At 36.0% G+C, this 16,136-nt stretch overlaps 2 protein-coding genes across 3 annotated transcripts in view; one reads left to right on the top strand and one right to left on the bottom strand.

Moving 5' to 3' along the window:
• The first annotated feature begins 1,244 nt into the window (after positions 1-1,244).
• On the top strand, positions 1,245-10,186 carry LOC102597277 (polyadenylate-binding protein RBP47B'). Of its 2 annotated transcripts, none has more exons than XM_006361684.2 (8): positions 1,245-1,518; positions 5,554-6,034; positions 6,720-6,793; positions 6,864-6,994; positions 7,272-7,368; positions 8,186-8,341; positions 9,443-9,546; positions 9,701-10,186. In XM_006361684.2, exons 1-8 carry the CDS (start codon positions 1,393-1,395, stop codon positions 9,786-9,788), a joined length of 1,257 nt encoding a protein of 418 aa, XP_006361746.1. In that variant the 5' UTR covers positions 1,245-1,392; the 3' UTR covers positions 9,789-10,186. The 2 variants fall into 2 exon arrangements, with proteins under 2 accessions (XP_006361746.1, XP_006361747.1); XM_006361685.2 differs by having other exon boundaries at positions 6,723-6,793.
• A 717-nt stretch (positions 10,187-10,903) lies between these two features.
• LOC102597805 (GTPase Der) overlaps positions 10,904-16,136 on the bottom strand; it is a 22,564-nt gene continuing 17,331 nt past the window's right edge. The window contains exons 7-12 of the mRNA XM_006361686.2: positions 15,162-15,341; positions 14,326-14,487; positions 13,391-13,584; positions 12,582-12,732; positions 12,049-12,214; positions 10,904-11,401 (exon numbers count right to left, since the gene is read on the bottom strand). Of these exons, the coding sequence (XP_006361748.1) occupies positions 11,331-11,401; positions 12,049-12,214; positions 12,582-12,732; positions 13,391-13,584; positions 14,326-14,487; positions 15,162-15,341 (924 nt within the window). The 3' untranslated portion in view covers positions 10,904-11,330. The remainder of the gene's footprint in view (positions 11,402-12,048; positions 12,215-12,581; positions 12,733-13,390; positions 13,585-14,325; positions 14,488-15,161; positions 15,342-16,136) is intronic.

Consider the following 16,136-nt stretch of genomic DNA (forward strand, 5'->3'; position numbering starts at 1 on the left):
TATTTCTATTTAGCTATTTATGTTTTTACTTGAAATCAAACTTAATAAATATTATATAAATAATTTTATCTGTGTATTTGATTAACAAGTAGTAACACTAGTCGATATTTATGATAATATTTTTAAATTATAATTTAATTTAAAGAATTATAAAAAAATATACTTTTAAGAAAAGAGGGTTGACCCGACAAAGCCCGTAGCCCACACACGTGTGGGCTGGGCCGACCATTTTTGGGCCCACATAAAAAAAAATGGGCTGGCCCGGCCTGACCCATCAAATTGCAAAGCCTGCATGGGTTAGCCCGGATGAGGTGGATCAGCCCATATTAACAGCTCTACTTTAAGTAAAGAAAATACAATATTTTTAGAGAGTTTTTTTTTACAATCGACATACCCTAAGTAAGCTCATGATGTCTAACCTCTAATCTGAATGAGAGAGCTGCTTTATATCTTGTTGTAGTATACAACCTAATAACTGTGGATCCAAAATTAAGCCTCTTGGTCCAAGGAGTCACCCTAATTGGTTGTACGATCCTAACCTACAATGACAACATAATTCTTGGGCATGTGTAATCTAACTCATATTTGTTTTGTACTAAATAATTTTCTCAAAACTATATACGCTCATAATATTTTATGTAAAGTAACTGAAATCATAATGTAAGTCTCTACTTAAAAATCTGATTTGCAAAATTGAACTGCACTGAGCCTATGCTCAATTTCTGTATTCAAAATCAAGTCTTTACTTTCATGAACATCTAGTTCTCCTTGCAAATTAATTTTCAAAATAATTATAATATGAATCAGTAAAAAAAATATAATTCAACCTAAAATAAAAATTTTTTAAAACAATTCCAAAATAAACTAAATTTGAAGATATTGAAGCGGAGGTTTGAGATTGAAACCCAACTTTAATTTCAAATAATATAAGACTTTGCAAGCCTAGAAAGTGTTTTTTCAAATTAATCAGTCAAATACAAATTGTTTCTCACCTAAAAACTTTTAAAAAAACACTTTTCAAAATAAATTAATTTTAAAAATTCGACCACATACTAATAAATTTGTCATACTTAGTATAGTTGAGACAAACTTATTTTTAGGTATTTTTAATTTTTACGCATTCACTTTTAGCCAAAAAATTTAAAAATAAATAAAAAATCTGAAGTAAGGTATTCTCTTTTTATAACTTTTAATTTATAAATTACTTGTTATAAGCTCGTCGAAACGGATTCAAAATATATTTATTTTTAGAAGGGTTTTTGGTGTAGTATACTTGCACACAACACCATAATTTTGCAAGGTTTTATGTAATATTGCAATAAACAATTGAGGTTATTTTCTCTTACAATATATGTTGAATTTGTTAAACCCCAGCGAAACACAAAGCCAAAGATGAACACCCAGCAGCCATACCACCAGCCGGCTACTCTAGAAGAAGTGCGTACTCTTTGGATTGGCGATTTACCATACTGGGCTGACGAGTCCTATCTCCACAGCTGGTTTGCTCACACTGCCGAGGTCTCTTTTTTTTTCTTTTTCTTTTTTGTTTTCCCCCAATTTTTTTTACTGTACTGGTGTTGTTTTTATATTTATTATGAATTTTCGTTTGAATATGTTTATCTGGGTATTCTTGATTTTTGCTTAAGTAGTCAAAAAACCAAGTCTTGGGGATGGTTAATGAAATAGTTAATGTGTTTCTTTGAATTTTTGAAGAACCTTGACAATTGATGTGGAATTGTAATGAATGGTGACATTTGTGATAGTTCTGCTTTGTTCTTGTTTATATAGTTCTAGCAAGTGTTATATTATATTTAGTAGTGTTAGAGGAGAATAGCATATTTTTTGAGAAAAGGAAAAAATAAGATTGAGGCTTTGAGTCCTCCTTCCATGCTATGATTGGTATTGTGATGTTTGAGAAATTAAAAGGTTGGTTAGTGCTGTAAAAGGGTGGCCTTTGATTTGTGTGCGTGGAAACAACATAAGTGGAAAATTTGAGAAGGACTTAACTCTTTTTTGTACAAGTTGGTGCTTTTCGTGAGAAGCTGGTGAAATATAGAACACTTTTAGTGATGGGATGAAAAGTTTAGAATGACATGGTTAGATGAGAACTGCTCCCTTATCAGTAACTAAGGGCAAAATAGGTGTGCTTCACAGGGCTAGTGTGATTTGACTTCAAAGAAGTATCTGCTTTTTCGGATAAGGTGCAAATTAAGGTGAGGCTGAACTGCTTGCATCTTCATGGTACGTAGCCTTAGTCTATCAACAAAGAAAGAGGGGTAAAGAAATAAGACATCAGCTTTGATGTTGGGAAATTTTCTGGTGTAATGACATAACATAAGTGGTTCTTAGAAAAGATACTGTTTAAGCCGAAAGGACAATACCTGCCTTTTTTACATCTTCTTGTTAGAAATTCTGAAAGATATCTCTAGTCTGACTTATTCAAGAGTTTCGACAACTAAGCTATCAATTTTTCTGGTTATGTCGAGTCCTCCTTCCATGCTTTGATTGGTATTGCGATGTTTGAGAAATTAAAAGGTTGGTTGGTGGTGTAAAAGGGTGGCCTTTGATTTTTGCGCTTGGAAAGAACATAAGTGGAAGATTTGAGAAGGACTAACTCGTTTTCATACAAGTTGGTGCTTTTCGTGAGAAGCTGGTGAAATGTAGAACACCTAGTGACGGGATTAAAAGTTTAGAATGTGATGGTTAGCATGAAAGCTATCCCATATCTGAGAACTGCTCCTTTATGAGTAACTAAGGGTAAGATAGGTGTGCTTCGCCTTCACAGGGTTAGTGTGATTCGACTTCAAAGAAGTTTGTGCTTTTTTAGGATAAGGTGCAAATTAAGGTGAGGCTGAAGTGCTTGCATCTTCATGGTATGTAGCCTTAGCCTAGGAACAAAGAAAGAGGGGTAAAGGAATAAGACATCACCTTTGATGTAAAGAAATTTTCTGGTGTAATGACATAAGTGGTTCTAAGAATAGATACTGTTTTTAGCCAATAGCTGCATTTTTTAGATCTTCTTATTCAAAATTCTGAAAAAAACTCTAGTCTGACCTATTAAGAGTTTCGACACCTATCAATTTTGCTGGTTATGTTGAGGTTTTATCAAGGAGCTCTTGACACGTCGGTAGGAAAAAAATATGAGAAAGAGGGATACGTAAAAAAAAAATTCCCCGCACTATTGTATGGATCATTTTAAGGCCAGGAATATACAGGCTTTCAAAGGAGTTGAGAAGCATTTCCACAAATGAAAATATGTACTGCTTTTTTGTATATATTAAAGTATAGATGGTTGGATGACCTTTGGATAACAATACATTTTTATAGCTAGATCATTCTTACTCTGTGGTTTTCCTATTTATTGTTGCAGCTATAGGTTAGGTTAAAGTTAGCCTCATGTATGGTAGAATAAGTGGGCCAAGCTGATAATTTTGCTTCCATCAAGTACTTGTTGCCCCCCACCAATACATGTACCAAGCAACTCTACCTATCAAGGAATAGGAAGATTAAAAGGTATATGCTGATTCTACTGGAAATTGAACCTTATTCGCGGAGCACAACACTTTTTTTAGCTAGAGCGTTTTTACACCATGGGTTTCCTATTTTTCGTTGTGTATGTAGGTTAGGTTAAAGTTACCCTGGTGTATGGTAGGATAAGTGGGGTGTTAATTTTGCTTCCATCAGGTAACTCTACCTATCAAGACGTAGGATGATTAAAAGATATTTTATTCTTTTTGTTGGGAATTGAACCTTGGTTTCCTATATTTTCTTCCGACTCCATTGACTACTAGGTCATAATCTTGAGTGCGTCACGAGTATTTGTTACTTGGGATAAGGTCGAAATTTGCCAATCAACATGCGAAATGATCTACAGATGCCCATGTCCTCTATTAATAGTTCGGATCAAAACTACGCCTGGCATTATACAAGTAGCTTCGTTTTGCCCTTATTTACTAATGGAAAACCATTTGTACTAATTAGCATTAAAATTTTCCACTTCTCAATAAGTAGACTAAATTAAACCCAACCCGTGTCACCTCTCCACCATTTCCAAGGCCATCTTCTTCACTACAGATACGACCAAAGACCACCATTGCATCTCCACCTTCTCAACAACAGAGAACACCCCATCCTCCACTTCCACCCACTCACCCACAAGGAACAAATAACCACATGTCATCTCCGCCATCCTGCTTCTCAAACCACCACCACAGCAACACCATCACAACCTCAATTCCAATTTCCCAGCCTTGAAGCAGCAGTGTACTGCCATAAAAATCTGTCACTAGCTAGAAATTTCCCTTCATTTCATCTGAAATCTCCAAAACAGTTTCTTAATTGTTTCTGGTCTTATAACATAAATCAACTTGGAGTTGCAAATTGAAAATGGAGTCGTCTTTAGTTTCCAGCAGAGCAAGTGACGACACGTGTTCTGAGGCACCAACAGAATTGATTTTGGCTATCCAAGAACTGGAAAAAACTGAATCTTGTAGGCTGGGTTTTCTACATTCTGGTAATTTTCCCTTCTGTGTTCTGTTTTGCTTGAATCGATGGCAGTGATATATTTGAAAAGTCTCTATCGGATTTAAGCTTCTACTGTGCATTATGTTGAAAAGGGAGATGGTGGTCTGAGAAAATAGAGATGAAAATATCCAAATCTATGAAAATCTATGATCTGGGTATTGAAAATTTAAGAATATTGGAGATGGGTTTGAATCTTTTTCTGAATTTTTGTTCAGGACTTAGAAAAAAAGAAGAAGTGGAATTGGACGGTGCTGGGCATCTGGAAAAACTGAATCTTGTTGCATTTCTTTGATCTTTTTCTTTTCTAGTCTCTTTCTTCTTTTTAATTTGAGGTCTTCCTAAGGTCTAGCAGTGAAGGGACGAAGGAGGTAAAAAATGGAGTGTTGCAGTGCTGGTCGTCTGTGTTATAATTGTAGAAATAAGGCGTTTGTCAAAAGGTGTGAAAGAATTCTAAGGGGTTTTCATGGCTGAATTTGGAGGATGGCTGGTGGAGCTATGATGGAGCTTACAATTGCATGGTGTTTCAATGGAGGAAGGAGATGAAGAAGGTTCGGGAGATGATTTGGACATGCGGAGAATTTTGGTGCGATTCAGTCCAATTAAAGATTAATTAGTTCAATTAGTTTACCGTTAGTCAATAAGGGTAAAGTTAATCCACTTTATGATGGCATGGGTATGTGGATCATTTCACATAATTTAGGGGTCAACTTTGTATCTTTGGGGGAGGGGGACATTAGAAAATACTAGTTCACTTTCTTAAAAGGAAAAGTTATACCTAATTATTGTAGTTAAAAGTTTTGTAAGTCCATCTTTTGCTCTCTGTAATATCAAATACTTAAGCTGTTTTACATAATGCGTAAATGACTCCACATTACTGTCACAAGTTTCTCATTTTCTTTGACAATCATGTGCACATTTACTTTGATTCAAATATCATAGTTCATCATGCTCTATAATGAAAAGTTTCAATTATAATCTTATGCTTATTCAAATTTAATGTCATGGTAATGACCAATTTGATCCCTCCAGGTGCTCTCAATAAAAGTTATCCGCAACAAAATCACTGGACAACCTGAGGGCTATGGATTTGTGGAGTTTGGTGCACATCCAGTTGCTGAGCGGATTTTGCAGTCGTATAATGGAACTCAAATACCGGGGACAGAGCTAACTTTTAGGTTAAATTGGGCATCATTTGGGATTGGAGAGCGTCGTGATGCTGGGCCAGAGCATTCTATATTTGTTGGAGATCTAGCTCCTGATGTAACAGATTATCTATTGCAAGAGACTTTTCGTACTCACTACCCGTCAGTTAGAGGAGCGAAGGTTGTTACTGATCCGAATACTGGCCGCTCAAAGGGATATGGTTTTGTTAAATTTGCTGATGAAACAGAACGAAACCGTGCCATGACGGAAATGAATGGGATGTATTGCTCAACTAGGCCGATGCGCATCAGTGCAGCAACACCAAAAAAGTCGAATACTATCCAACAACAATATGCAGTAGCAAAAGGTAATTCAGAACTGCAATTTAGTGTGTAATAGGATTTATTAATATTTAAATCCAGCAATAAAGTAAAGCTATATGATTGTGGAAATGACTTTACGTATACACACAAAATGTTATTACTATTTAGGGGAGGGGATAGTACATACTGGATTCTATTCCTGACCAACTGGCTAAGCATGAGGTACTCATACCCACCTCGAGTCCATATGACTTTGCAGTATGAATATTGTTCTTTTTTAATAACCGAGAAACCCCTGAGGGCCAGTGGATAATAGGTCCTCCCCTTTATGGATTACATTTCATAACTTAAACCCATAAAATTCTAAGAAAGTCTATTAAGTATCACCCTTGTCCACAAATTTTCAGATTAAGCAACATAGCAAGTAAATACAAACATTTGTACTTTATAATACTTCACCTTTTCTTCCAGCATCTTTGTTTCCTTTCTCCTAACCATTACCTATAAAATACTTGCTGGAACAGTTACCCATATCTTTTTAGTTTTTTCCTGCTGATGCACCTTCGATAACTTAATAGAATAATAATTATCTAGAAAGGACATCAGATGTATTGGTGGACACTCAAGTCGTTCCTTGGAAGATTTGTGTAGCATATGTAGATGCATTGATCTTTCGATTTTATCTATGTTCCTCAGTACACTAAACACTGAATTTTGGTTTTGATGCAGCAGTATATCCGCCTGCCGTTTATACTCCAACAGTGCAGACTATTCCTGTAGATAATGACTTGACTAATACAACAGTAAGTTAGTAACTTGGAATGTGTCCCTCATATTTCAACTTCTCTTCTGATGGTTTTTGCTTAACTGTAGGTTTATGTTGGAAATCTGGATCCTAACTTAACTGAAGAGGAACTGAGACAAGTATTTTTGCAATTTGGTGAAATTGTTTATGTTAAGATCCCTGCTTCCAAGGGCTGTGGTTTTGTGCAGTTTTCTGCGAGGTATCTGTCTTCATGAAGCTTCTTTTATAACAAAAAGGGCGGGGGGGGTTAAGTGTATTGGTCTGGTCTGCAGAAGTTGATGTAATAGTTGCCTATCACAGTTGATTGTACGTCTTCCTTAAGATAACTTCTGCAGTCACTAAAAAGAGTTGCAGAACAACGAGAAAATGTGAGGGATCATGAATATGACAAAAGCATAGAGATATTGATCCTTTGACTCTTTCATAGATTTTATTTCTGAGTGTTCAAGTTTTTTCCCTTCATATTCATTATATAGGCCATCTGCTGAAGAAGCAATCCAGAGAATGCAGGGTGCTGTGGTTGGTCAACAAATTGTTCGTGTTTCCTGGGGTAGGAGTCCAACAGCTAAGCAGGTGAAAATTATCCTATAAATTTTCATTGTTAGCTTTATTCTTTAGAATCTTAGGAAGATTTTATTCAAGTTATGGAATTGTTGCATGAGTCTGATGATAAAAAGGTGAAAATAATCCTGTATATTTTTTTTGTTAGCTACAGAATTGTCTTTAGGATCTTAGGAAGGTGTCTTAGGAATGTCACAAAGACGTTTTGAAGGACTTGGTAAAAACGAAAGATGTTTTGAAGGAAGTAGTTCTATCCAGAAAATTAAGAGTTCGCCTTCGTACTTCTCATTTTTGGTGTAAAGAAGAACTTGTACGAGATATAGTTCCCTGTTAGACATCATTGGATTCTTATAAGAGGAACAAGGATGTATACTTTTGCTTGTTTTGAACTTGTAAATATGGCTTGCAGCATAGCCTGTGTTGAAGATTTATAATATTGTTACCTTTATCAAAAAAGGAGAGGTTATCTATGCCATGAAATTGTTTTTATGGTAGTAACTATCTTGATTCACAAGCCATTTAAAACGAAATTGAGAAGTCTTTCAGGCAATGAACATCTAGTTAAAGGTAAGCGGTGATTGCAACAAATTTGTTGTTAGGCTTTGAAAAAGCAGTCCATTTAAGATAAAAGTTCAATAATTACCACAAATATTAATAAAATCTTGTGTGCTATATATGGAACTATACATTATAGATGTTTGTATTATGTGTGTACATTCAAGAAGCAAACTATTGTTCAGCATGCTGGTATGAACTGTAGATCTGAATTGCTTGTATTCCATGAGTTATTAATTGACTAACATCTGAAAAATATGGTGCTGTCTTGTAGGACGCTGGTCTATGGGGTCAGCCTGCTGATCCGACTCAATGGAATGCTTATTATGGCTATGGACAAGGTTATGATGCCTATGCTTATGGAGCCACCCAGGATCCTTCACTATATGCATATGGTGCATATGCTGGTTATACCCAATACCCTCAACAGGCAAGATTTTGCTTATTTTTCTTATTCAGGCCAATTCCTTACTGTGCAATTATTGATTATGATGAGAAGCTAAATGATGAAGCTACTTCATGAGCTTATCTGCCAACTTTTTTGGCATTCTGGAATAGCTGATTGGATCATTGCAGTCAATAAAATAGTTGCAACTATCTTGGTCATAAACTTCAAGATTTATGCATCATATTAAATAATTTATTTCATAGTCTGTCACTCTTCAGAGCTATGTCGGGCAGTTCCAAAATATTGCTTCCCTTCGAGCTATGTTGGTCTAGCTTTCCTCATTTTGCTGAACAGAGTGATAACAATTACCCGGAAGCTAGGTAGCTCAGTTAATAGAGCTCCTTGTTATATACAGACGAATTTTTCAATGCTGCTCTGATAAAATCTGAAAAATGGGATTTTATTGAGAAATCCACGTCTTTCTTCAGTTCTTTTTAATGATTTTTGTCTAAAATATTCATGGATCTGCATACAATCAAGAAAATGTGGTTTTATTGAGGAATCTGTCTTATACAATTACTTAATATGCTTTATCTGAAGTGTTTAGGGAAGTTGCAACTTCTAATCTCTCATCATCTTCATGACTTCTGCTCTGGCTGGTTCTTGATATTTTTCCCCCTCTTTTGACTTCTTTTTAATTATTTTTTTGCTTGCGAATGTTAAGGATGGTCTATCTTAGACTAGTTCCACAACTAAGAGCTTGATCAGGGCCTATTGCATCCCCATTCTGGCATCCCCCAGGGCACATGCATGCTTACACAGACATGCATGCACAAACAAAACTGATCTTTTTGAAGGGGTGGAAAGTGCCTTGCATGTATTCTTCCTCAGGAACATTCTCTTCCCTGAAGTTTGATGTCTCTTTCATTAACAAACATTAAGTTAGTAGTTGACGATAATTCGTTGGTGCATTCACAGGCTGTACATGTGATGATTACACTGTCAACTTTCTTGTCCTTTCTTGATAACCTGTTTCTGGAAATATTATTTGTATCATCTCTTTTAACTGGGTCATAATTGAATGAAATATTTTGTAGTATGTATTTATCTTCTGACGATACATAGTCAATCCTTCTGGTGTAGGCTGAAGGTGCTCAGGATTTGGCTTCCATGACTGGTGCTCCTCCAGTTATTGAACAACAAAGAGAAGAGCAGCATGATCCTTTGGCTGTGCCAGACGTTGACCGGTAAACGTTGCATTTGCAGCTTCTTTTTGTGTACTTTGATCTCTTTAGGTGCTTGGTTAGACTTTGCGTGTGAAGAAAAGCTTCTTCTCTGTCCTCCCACCTGCTTTTACCGCTCAATGTTTTCCGATCTAATGATAATTGTTTCTTACGACAGGCTAAATAATGCTTACCTTGCTGTCCATGCAAGCACAATCTTGGGCCGGCCATTGTGGCAGAGGACATCATCGTTTTCACAAGTATAGATTTCACCGTTACAGAGATACTGTACCTGTTTGAATTAAGTTCTTGTAGTTATGTTTATTGGTAACAAAGATTTGGCCAGCCTTCAAAATGCATGCTGCATTTCAGTCTAACATGCTTAATGCTACTTTCTGAATTCTTCCTCCAAAATTTCCCTTTTTGATTTCTTCTTATTTCCAGTGTAATTATAGCCTTAGTTCTCTCAGGGAGTTGGGTGTCTTTCAGTTATTACTAGCCATAGGCTATCTTGCCTTCAGTACTCTACTTTTCTCAAGAACCAAGAGATATCTATATTTGTATGCCTGTGGATGACTAAGTAACATGTAGGAGATGTGGTGGAAGAGTGTATTTTATGCCAAAAGAGATGCATACATGTGTACAATTGTTTTGTCCTATGCTACATATATGAGGGTATTTCATTATTTACTATGGATAATAATAAGTACCATATGCCAAAAGTACTACACATAAAAAAAAATTCTTCCTTCTTTGATTCTGAATTTGATCAGTACTTAGCTGTCACGATCCAAATTTGGCACCTAGGCCGCGATGGGACACCTACTAATCATAAGGTGAACTCTCTAAGTTAAGATGTGCAACAATTACGAATTGAAGGAGAATATCGTCTCAAACTCTATGTAGATAGAAGTGTGAAAGTTCATGTAAAATATAAGTCTGTTTAAACTATTCCAATGTATACAAGCTACTGAGCTAATACAGGTATTAGTAATGTGGGGACTAGTTATTCCATCTTCTACTCTGCGTAAGATAATACTCAAATTTCATCATAACTTATACATGTATTAGTTATTCGAATTTCTAGATTGCAAACCAAGCATTTCTTACTAGCTGATGTCGTATAGCTTATCCAAAGTTTAACATATAGATAAGTTACCTCTTTGCTAGCTACCAAACTACCCCTAAGTCTACTAAGTAATAGTCGTCATTGATCTAAGTCTACTAGAAACACTGGTTTGAAATGATTGTGATAAAGAGCCAGCATTACATACACTACACTGCATATTATCTAATATATATTGATTCTTTGCATTTTATCATATTGTTTTGGTTGAATCTTTGCATATCATCTATATATGCTAATCTGAGCATTATTATGTTGTTCATATGGATTTAGCTTGTATACGATTATTTTCCTCATCTGTTGAGTGGAACATCATACAACAATTACCATATAAATGTTATTTCACATCTAACATGGCCAACTACTCCCACACAGTTCCGCATTTTGTCGTCATCTTTTCCTATCAGTAATTAGTTGACAAACAAACAAAAGTTTGGGAGAATCACATGTAACTGCTTGAATTCACTTCCTCTTGGCACTTCTAGCACATTTGATCATCAATGATCATAGAGAGACCACTCAAAGTGAGTGCCACTTCCTTACATTAAGACTTAAAACTGTGGATTATAAACACACTCGGCAGCTCTTCCAGAATGGGCCATGAAAGTAACAGATTGATCATCTTTTCATACAGATGCTTAATTTCTCCAAGTTAATTCCATTTCTCAATAGTACCATGATCTCATGCTGGAACTGCCAAACTTTTCTCTATGCCCGTGAAGTTGTCTTGCATCGTTGTTGAAGGACCCTTGCCTGAAGTCCAACAGATTGAAACTGCATTAGTTGTCTAAATCATACACAGAATATCAAACATTACCAGGAAAGTATAGCCAGATGAATTTGTCCAAGCCTCATAAAGAATAGTATTATAAACTGGGTAAATAATGTGGAACCGAATATGTTGCGTAACCAGGACCTATAATAGAATTAATCAACATATAGGATAACACATGGCAATACATTTTCTCCACGTTTGTGACTACAGAAAACTTCACGGTATTTGGCGGATATTTATGTGATCTGCAAAAGAATATTCATGTGACTCCTAGAAACGTATTAGGAGTATTCACGAGCCACCTGGAGAGACGTATATTCTCTCTATTTATGAAAAGATACAGAGAAATTACCATAGGTTCTAAATAAGGTAGAGTATGAAGAAGTGCCTCAACCAATAAGATCTAGCAGAGGATAAGATTGAGGACATTGAACTAGACATCCATCGGCTCAAACATCTCTCACACATGACTGTTTTCACATTCATGGCAGGAATAGTGCATGGGTATTTGATGCAAATCTCAAGTGAGTGTAAATTGCAATCATATTTTGCATTAAAACACAAAAGGGAAAAGAAATGCAGATATGTGACAAAAAGGTATCATTATTTCATGAAAAAAACGAACCAGCACTCTTTTCCATTTTTCTCCTGCTGCGCCACAAAAGCCGAATTGGAGTGCCTGCAAATCCTGCACTTGTCCTCAGTTGCTTTTCCATGTAACGACGGTATGTCTCAGGAAAGAGTTTTGCATCGTTAACAAAGAAGACAAATGTAGGCGGTCGAATAGCAGCCTGTAAAATAAAAGCATAACATGAGTTTATTACGTTTTAAAGAAATGCCAATTCAAGTCACTGAAGTGAGAGTTTACAACACACTTGCATCCAATGCCATGTATGTCAATGTCACTTCTGTTAAATCAATTTCCATTTTAATGAGTATCAAAAACAGGGGGTAGCCAGCTTGGAAGTAAACCTCTTACAGCAGTAATATGTTTTTTCTACTTCCTAAATAACAATAAAAGGGATTTTTTTTTTTGTGCTAGCAGGTAGCCATTCTACTACATGTTTGTCAATTATACATCCTCCAAGATCCAGAGTGCAAGTGTTTGCTTGAGTAGAAAATAGTAAATGTAAATGCATCTTCCCAAATGAAATTTACCTGAGTGCTATAATAAACACGCCCTCTCTTTCCACCTCTAGTCCTAGGAGGTGCTTTAAATGCAACGGCTTCTCGCACAACTTGATTCAATATCGCAGTAGTCAATCTTCTTGATCTCTCTTTTTCCACCGCAGCAGCAGAAACAATGATCCTAGAATATAACAAAAAATTATTTTAAACAGGACTAAATCTTATACGGAAGGTCACTAGTGAGACCAAACAAATGCTTCAGTGAAAAAAAACTCTCCATTTTACTTCCCCTCGAGTTATCCCTTGCTGTTTTTTGTACCTATGAAACAGTTACTCCATTTTAACCAGTTCTCTTAATATGTTTCTGATCTGTCTTACTCCAACAAAACAGAAACAAACATCTTATGACTCTCCAACTTAATTTTGCATACAAGTCACATCTCATCTAGCATTCCATTTACACTAAGCATCACATCAATCTATTGCATGACGGCCTCACATGGGATTACCCAAAAAAGGGCCTATTTCTTAAGCTTCTTATTACCTAACTACCATTAGTACCTCTATTACTACTCCTCAAGTTATCCCTTAATGTTTTTGAGCATTAAGCTCTGAAATACAAAGTTTGAGTTGTATTACAGCCACCACAATAACATGATATGCCGGTATTTTATTCCTTCATCTAGTAAAAATATGAAACAACACATCTGATCTTCAGTACAGAATCACAGATGTCAAAGTCTATTGCAACTGATTTTTGTCTGAAATGTGGCAATAAATTTGTAAAGCAAGAGAGGAACAAGTATAAACAAAGAAAATGGATGGAATAAGTAACATACTTTTCAACACTGTGCCCAGCTATTGCTGTTGAATACACAATAGGTGCCCAACTCAGAGAACGAACCTTCCGTCTAACATCTTCCTCATAAAATACAGTAGTTTCTTGGTTCTTGTTTGGGATCGTATCCCACTTGTTCACAACGATGAGACAACCCTTCCCTTCTCCCTCTATCCTTTCTGCAATTTTGCAATCCTAATAAATTGCAAGGAAACAAAAATGAGTTTACATGTCAATATTTATGTAGCCACACTATGAGCACGGATGGAATCACTCTTCGCCTATTACTAAAGAATGATGTATGCTCATTTCTGTAGCATGTGCATTAGCTTGGAGGAGTTTTCTTAAATGAGAACCCCAAAAGAAAAAAAGAAGTCCACATATTACTAATATTTGGATTATCTAAATTATTCAGTATGTATATTGGTCCAGAAAAGAAGAAGAGCAAACATATAGGGTAAAAGTTAATAACATTGTGGATATCTCGAAAGCATCTTTATTCTTTAGAGATCTTTCCCCTTGATAATGCGATAAGCTCCAGAACCAGCACAACCCCCTTATCCATGCGATTTGATCAGATGGTCATATCAAACTTTGAATACTTTTTTGCACTTGAAACTAAAAGATAAGCCTGAATTTAATCAAAACATTCTTCTCTTTTCATATTGAAGAAAAGAATATTTGTCATTGTTTCTCCAGGAATAGGATCATAGCATGAATAAATAAATGCCAAGCTTTATGTGACAGACGGAATAGGACAAAGTTCAAACTTCAGGTACAAATAGTAATGTTAAAGGCACAAGTGAAACTATTACTAGATGTTATTTTCACAGTCCTTGAACAAAGGACTATAAAAGCAACAATATCTCACAACAATAGTTCCTCCCGTTAAGCTTAAATTTTACTTATGAACTCCTTCCTGAAACTCAAATGTACCTGTTCAGTGATGCAAGCCATAGCCTCAATAACAAGAGCCACAACATCTGACCGACGAATCGCACGAAATGCTTGATTTACTGATAAAGCCTCTGGTATGCTACCTGATGAAGCCACTGCAGTCTTTTTTCTTATTCCGGCAGTATCTATAAGCCGAAACTTCTGCAGAAAAGGATCATTAAAATGTAAGTTTCCACAGTCAACTTCAGGTAATAAACCAGGAAACTCCGATCTTATCCCAAGCCATTTTTATAGAACTTATACATCAAGGAAGGGAAGGAATGATAATCTGTTCCGTATCCCAATTGCTTTTATTAACAATCCTCTTTTATTTCATTTGTATTTCTAGTGTAAAATGAATATAACATATTGAATAGATATTTAATTAGATTTACAGGAGGCATAACAATTGCTTGCCACATTATGCACTTTGGTAAAGTTGACCCACTAATTGTGTGGTATCAAAAAAAACTTACTCTGTTACATTAACCGTTCAAATAGAATGGGTAGAGGTTTAAGTGCAGAACAGTTGTCGAACCACAAAGCAACACTGCAGAATGAGAAATACGGACGAGCAACAGTTGTTGTATATACTTGCAATAAATTGTCTCACAAACAAAAATAAGCGGGTCAGGCGGTCAGCATATCAGAATGTGATCAGGTAGGAACTGCCTTGACTGGAAGTCAACCTAGTCTCAATATCCTTTTTTTCTTCCCTTGCAATGATTCTTACTTAGAAATTTCTTCATTAATTTACTATCTGAGAAGTAGGGTGCATTTATCCTCACAGATGCAACTCTTTGCGCAAAAGTTGAGATTGCTGAACAGAGACTCACCTGCCCATCTGGTCCAGTGAATTCTGTATCTATAGCATCACGAGTAGTTCCACTAACGGGACTAACAATTGTTCTGTCCTCTCCGACTAAAGCATTCAAAATACTACTTTTACCAACATTTGGACGGCCAACAATTGCGATTGCAGGAACGTAGTTTTCTTCTTCAAGATATTCTGTCCCCTACAAAGTATTTTAAAAGTAAATATTAAAAATGTTCATTTAATATTCCAGAATTGCTATACCAAAGAAAAATATGCATGATATTCAGAATCAATTAACGAGAAGTTCACAGTCAACAGGTGTGCATGCATTTTGTATCACAGACGATAAAATGTCATCAAGAAAGCAGTAGGAAATACTAGAGCTAGTTTCCCTCTGCTTCACACTTAAATATGATGGTATATAAAATCATGTGAACATTTTTGAGAGAGAGAGAGACAACAAGAGACAGACATATAGAGTTTAGCCAATACTAGACGGAAATATAGAGTAAGAACAGAAAGAGGAAAGAAAGAGTAATCTAGTGAGACTCAGGTAAGTAGAAGCTGATTCGGATTTGAATATTGCCTTTAAAAGTGCACTACAGTCCACATATAGTAAAGAGATTGTTTCAATGGTTCTCCTAGGTCAGTCTTAGGAAGCTGGGGCCCTCGTTTCTCGGAGACGGTTGGGGACGTTATGGATTGACTTGGTGATGAGGCTAGCGAAGGTCTAGTAAGTTAGTGTGCTGGTCCTTTAATTGGGTTCCATGCAGGACATGGCTGCTTCGGGCTGGATCTGTCATTGGGCTGGTTAGGCTTAGTTCAGGTAAAGTTTTGACCACCATAGATACATAAGCACGTACATCCTACTACAACCTGGTAAGCATTGAACCCATTTTACTTTCCTTAAATGCCCCTAATAGCATGTTATAAATGCCTAAGTGAGATGGATACTTTTGTCCTTCTACAAACACTATACCTAATTTGGTGTCCC

This window comes from Solanum tuberosum, unplaced genomic scaffold (assembly GCF_000226075.1).
Source record: "Solanum tuberosum cultivar DM 1-3 516 R44 unplaced genomic scaffold, SolTub_3.0 scf00367, whole genome shotgun sequence".
In the NCBI taxonomy this organism is placed as follows: Eukaryota; Viridiplantae; Streptophyta; class Magnoliopsida; order Solanales; family Solanaceae; genus Solanum; species Solanum tuberosum.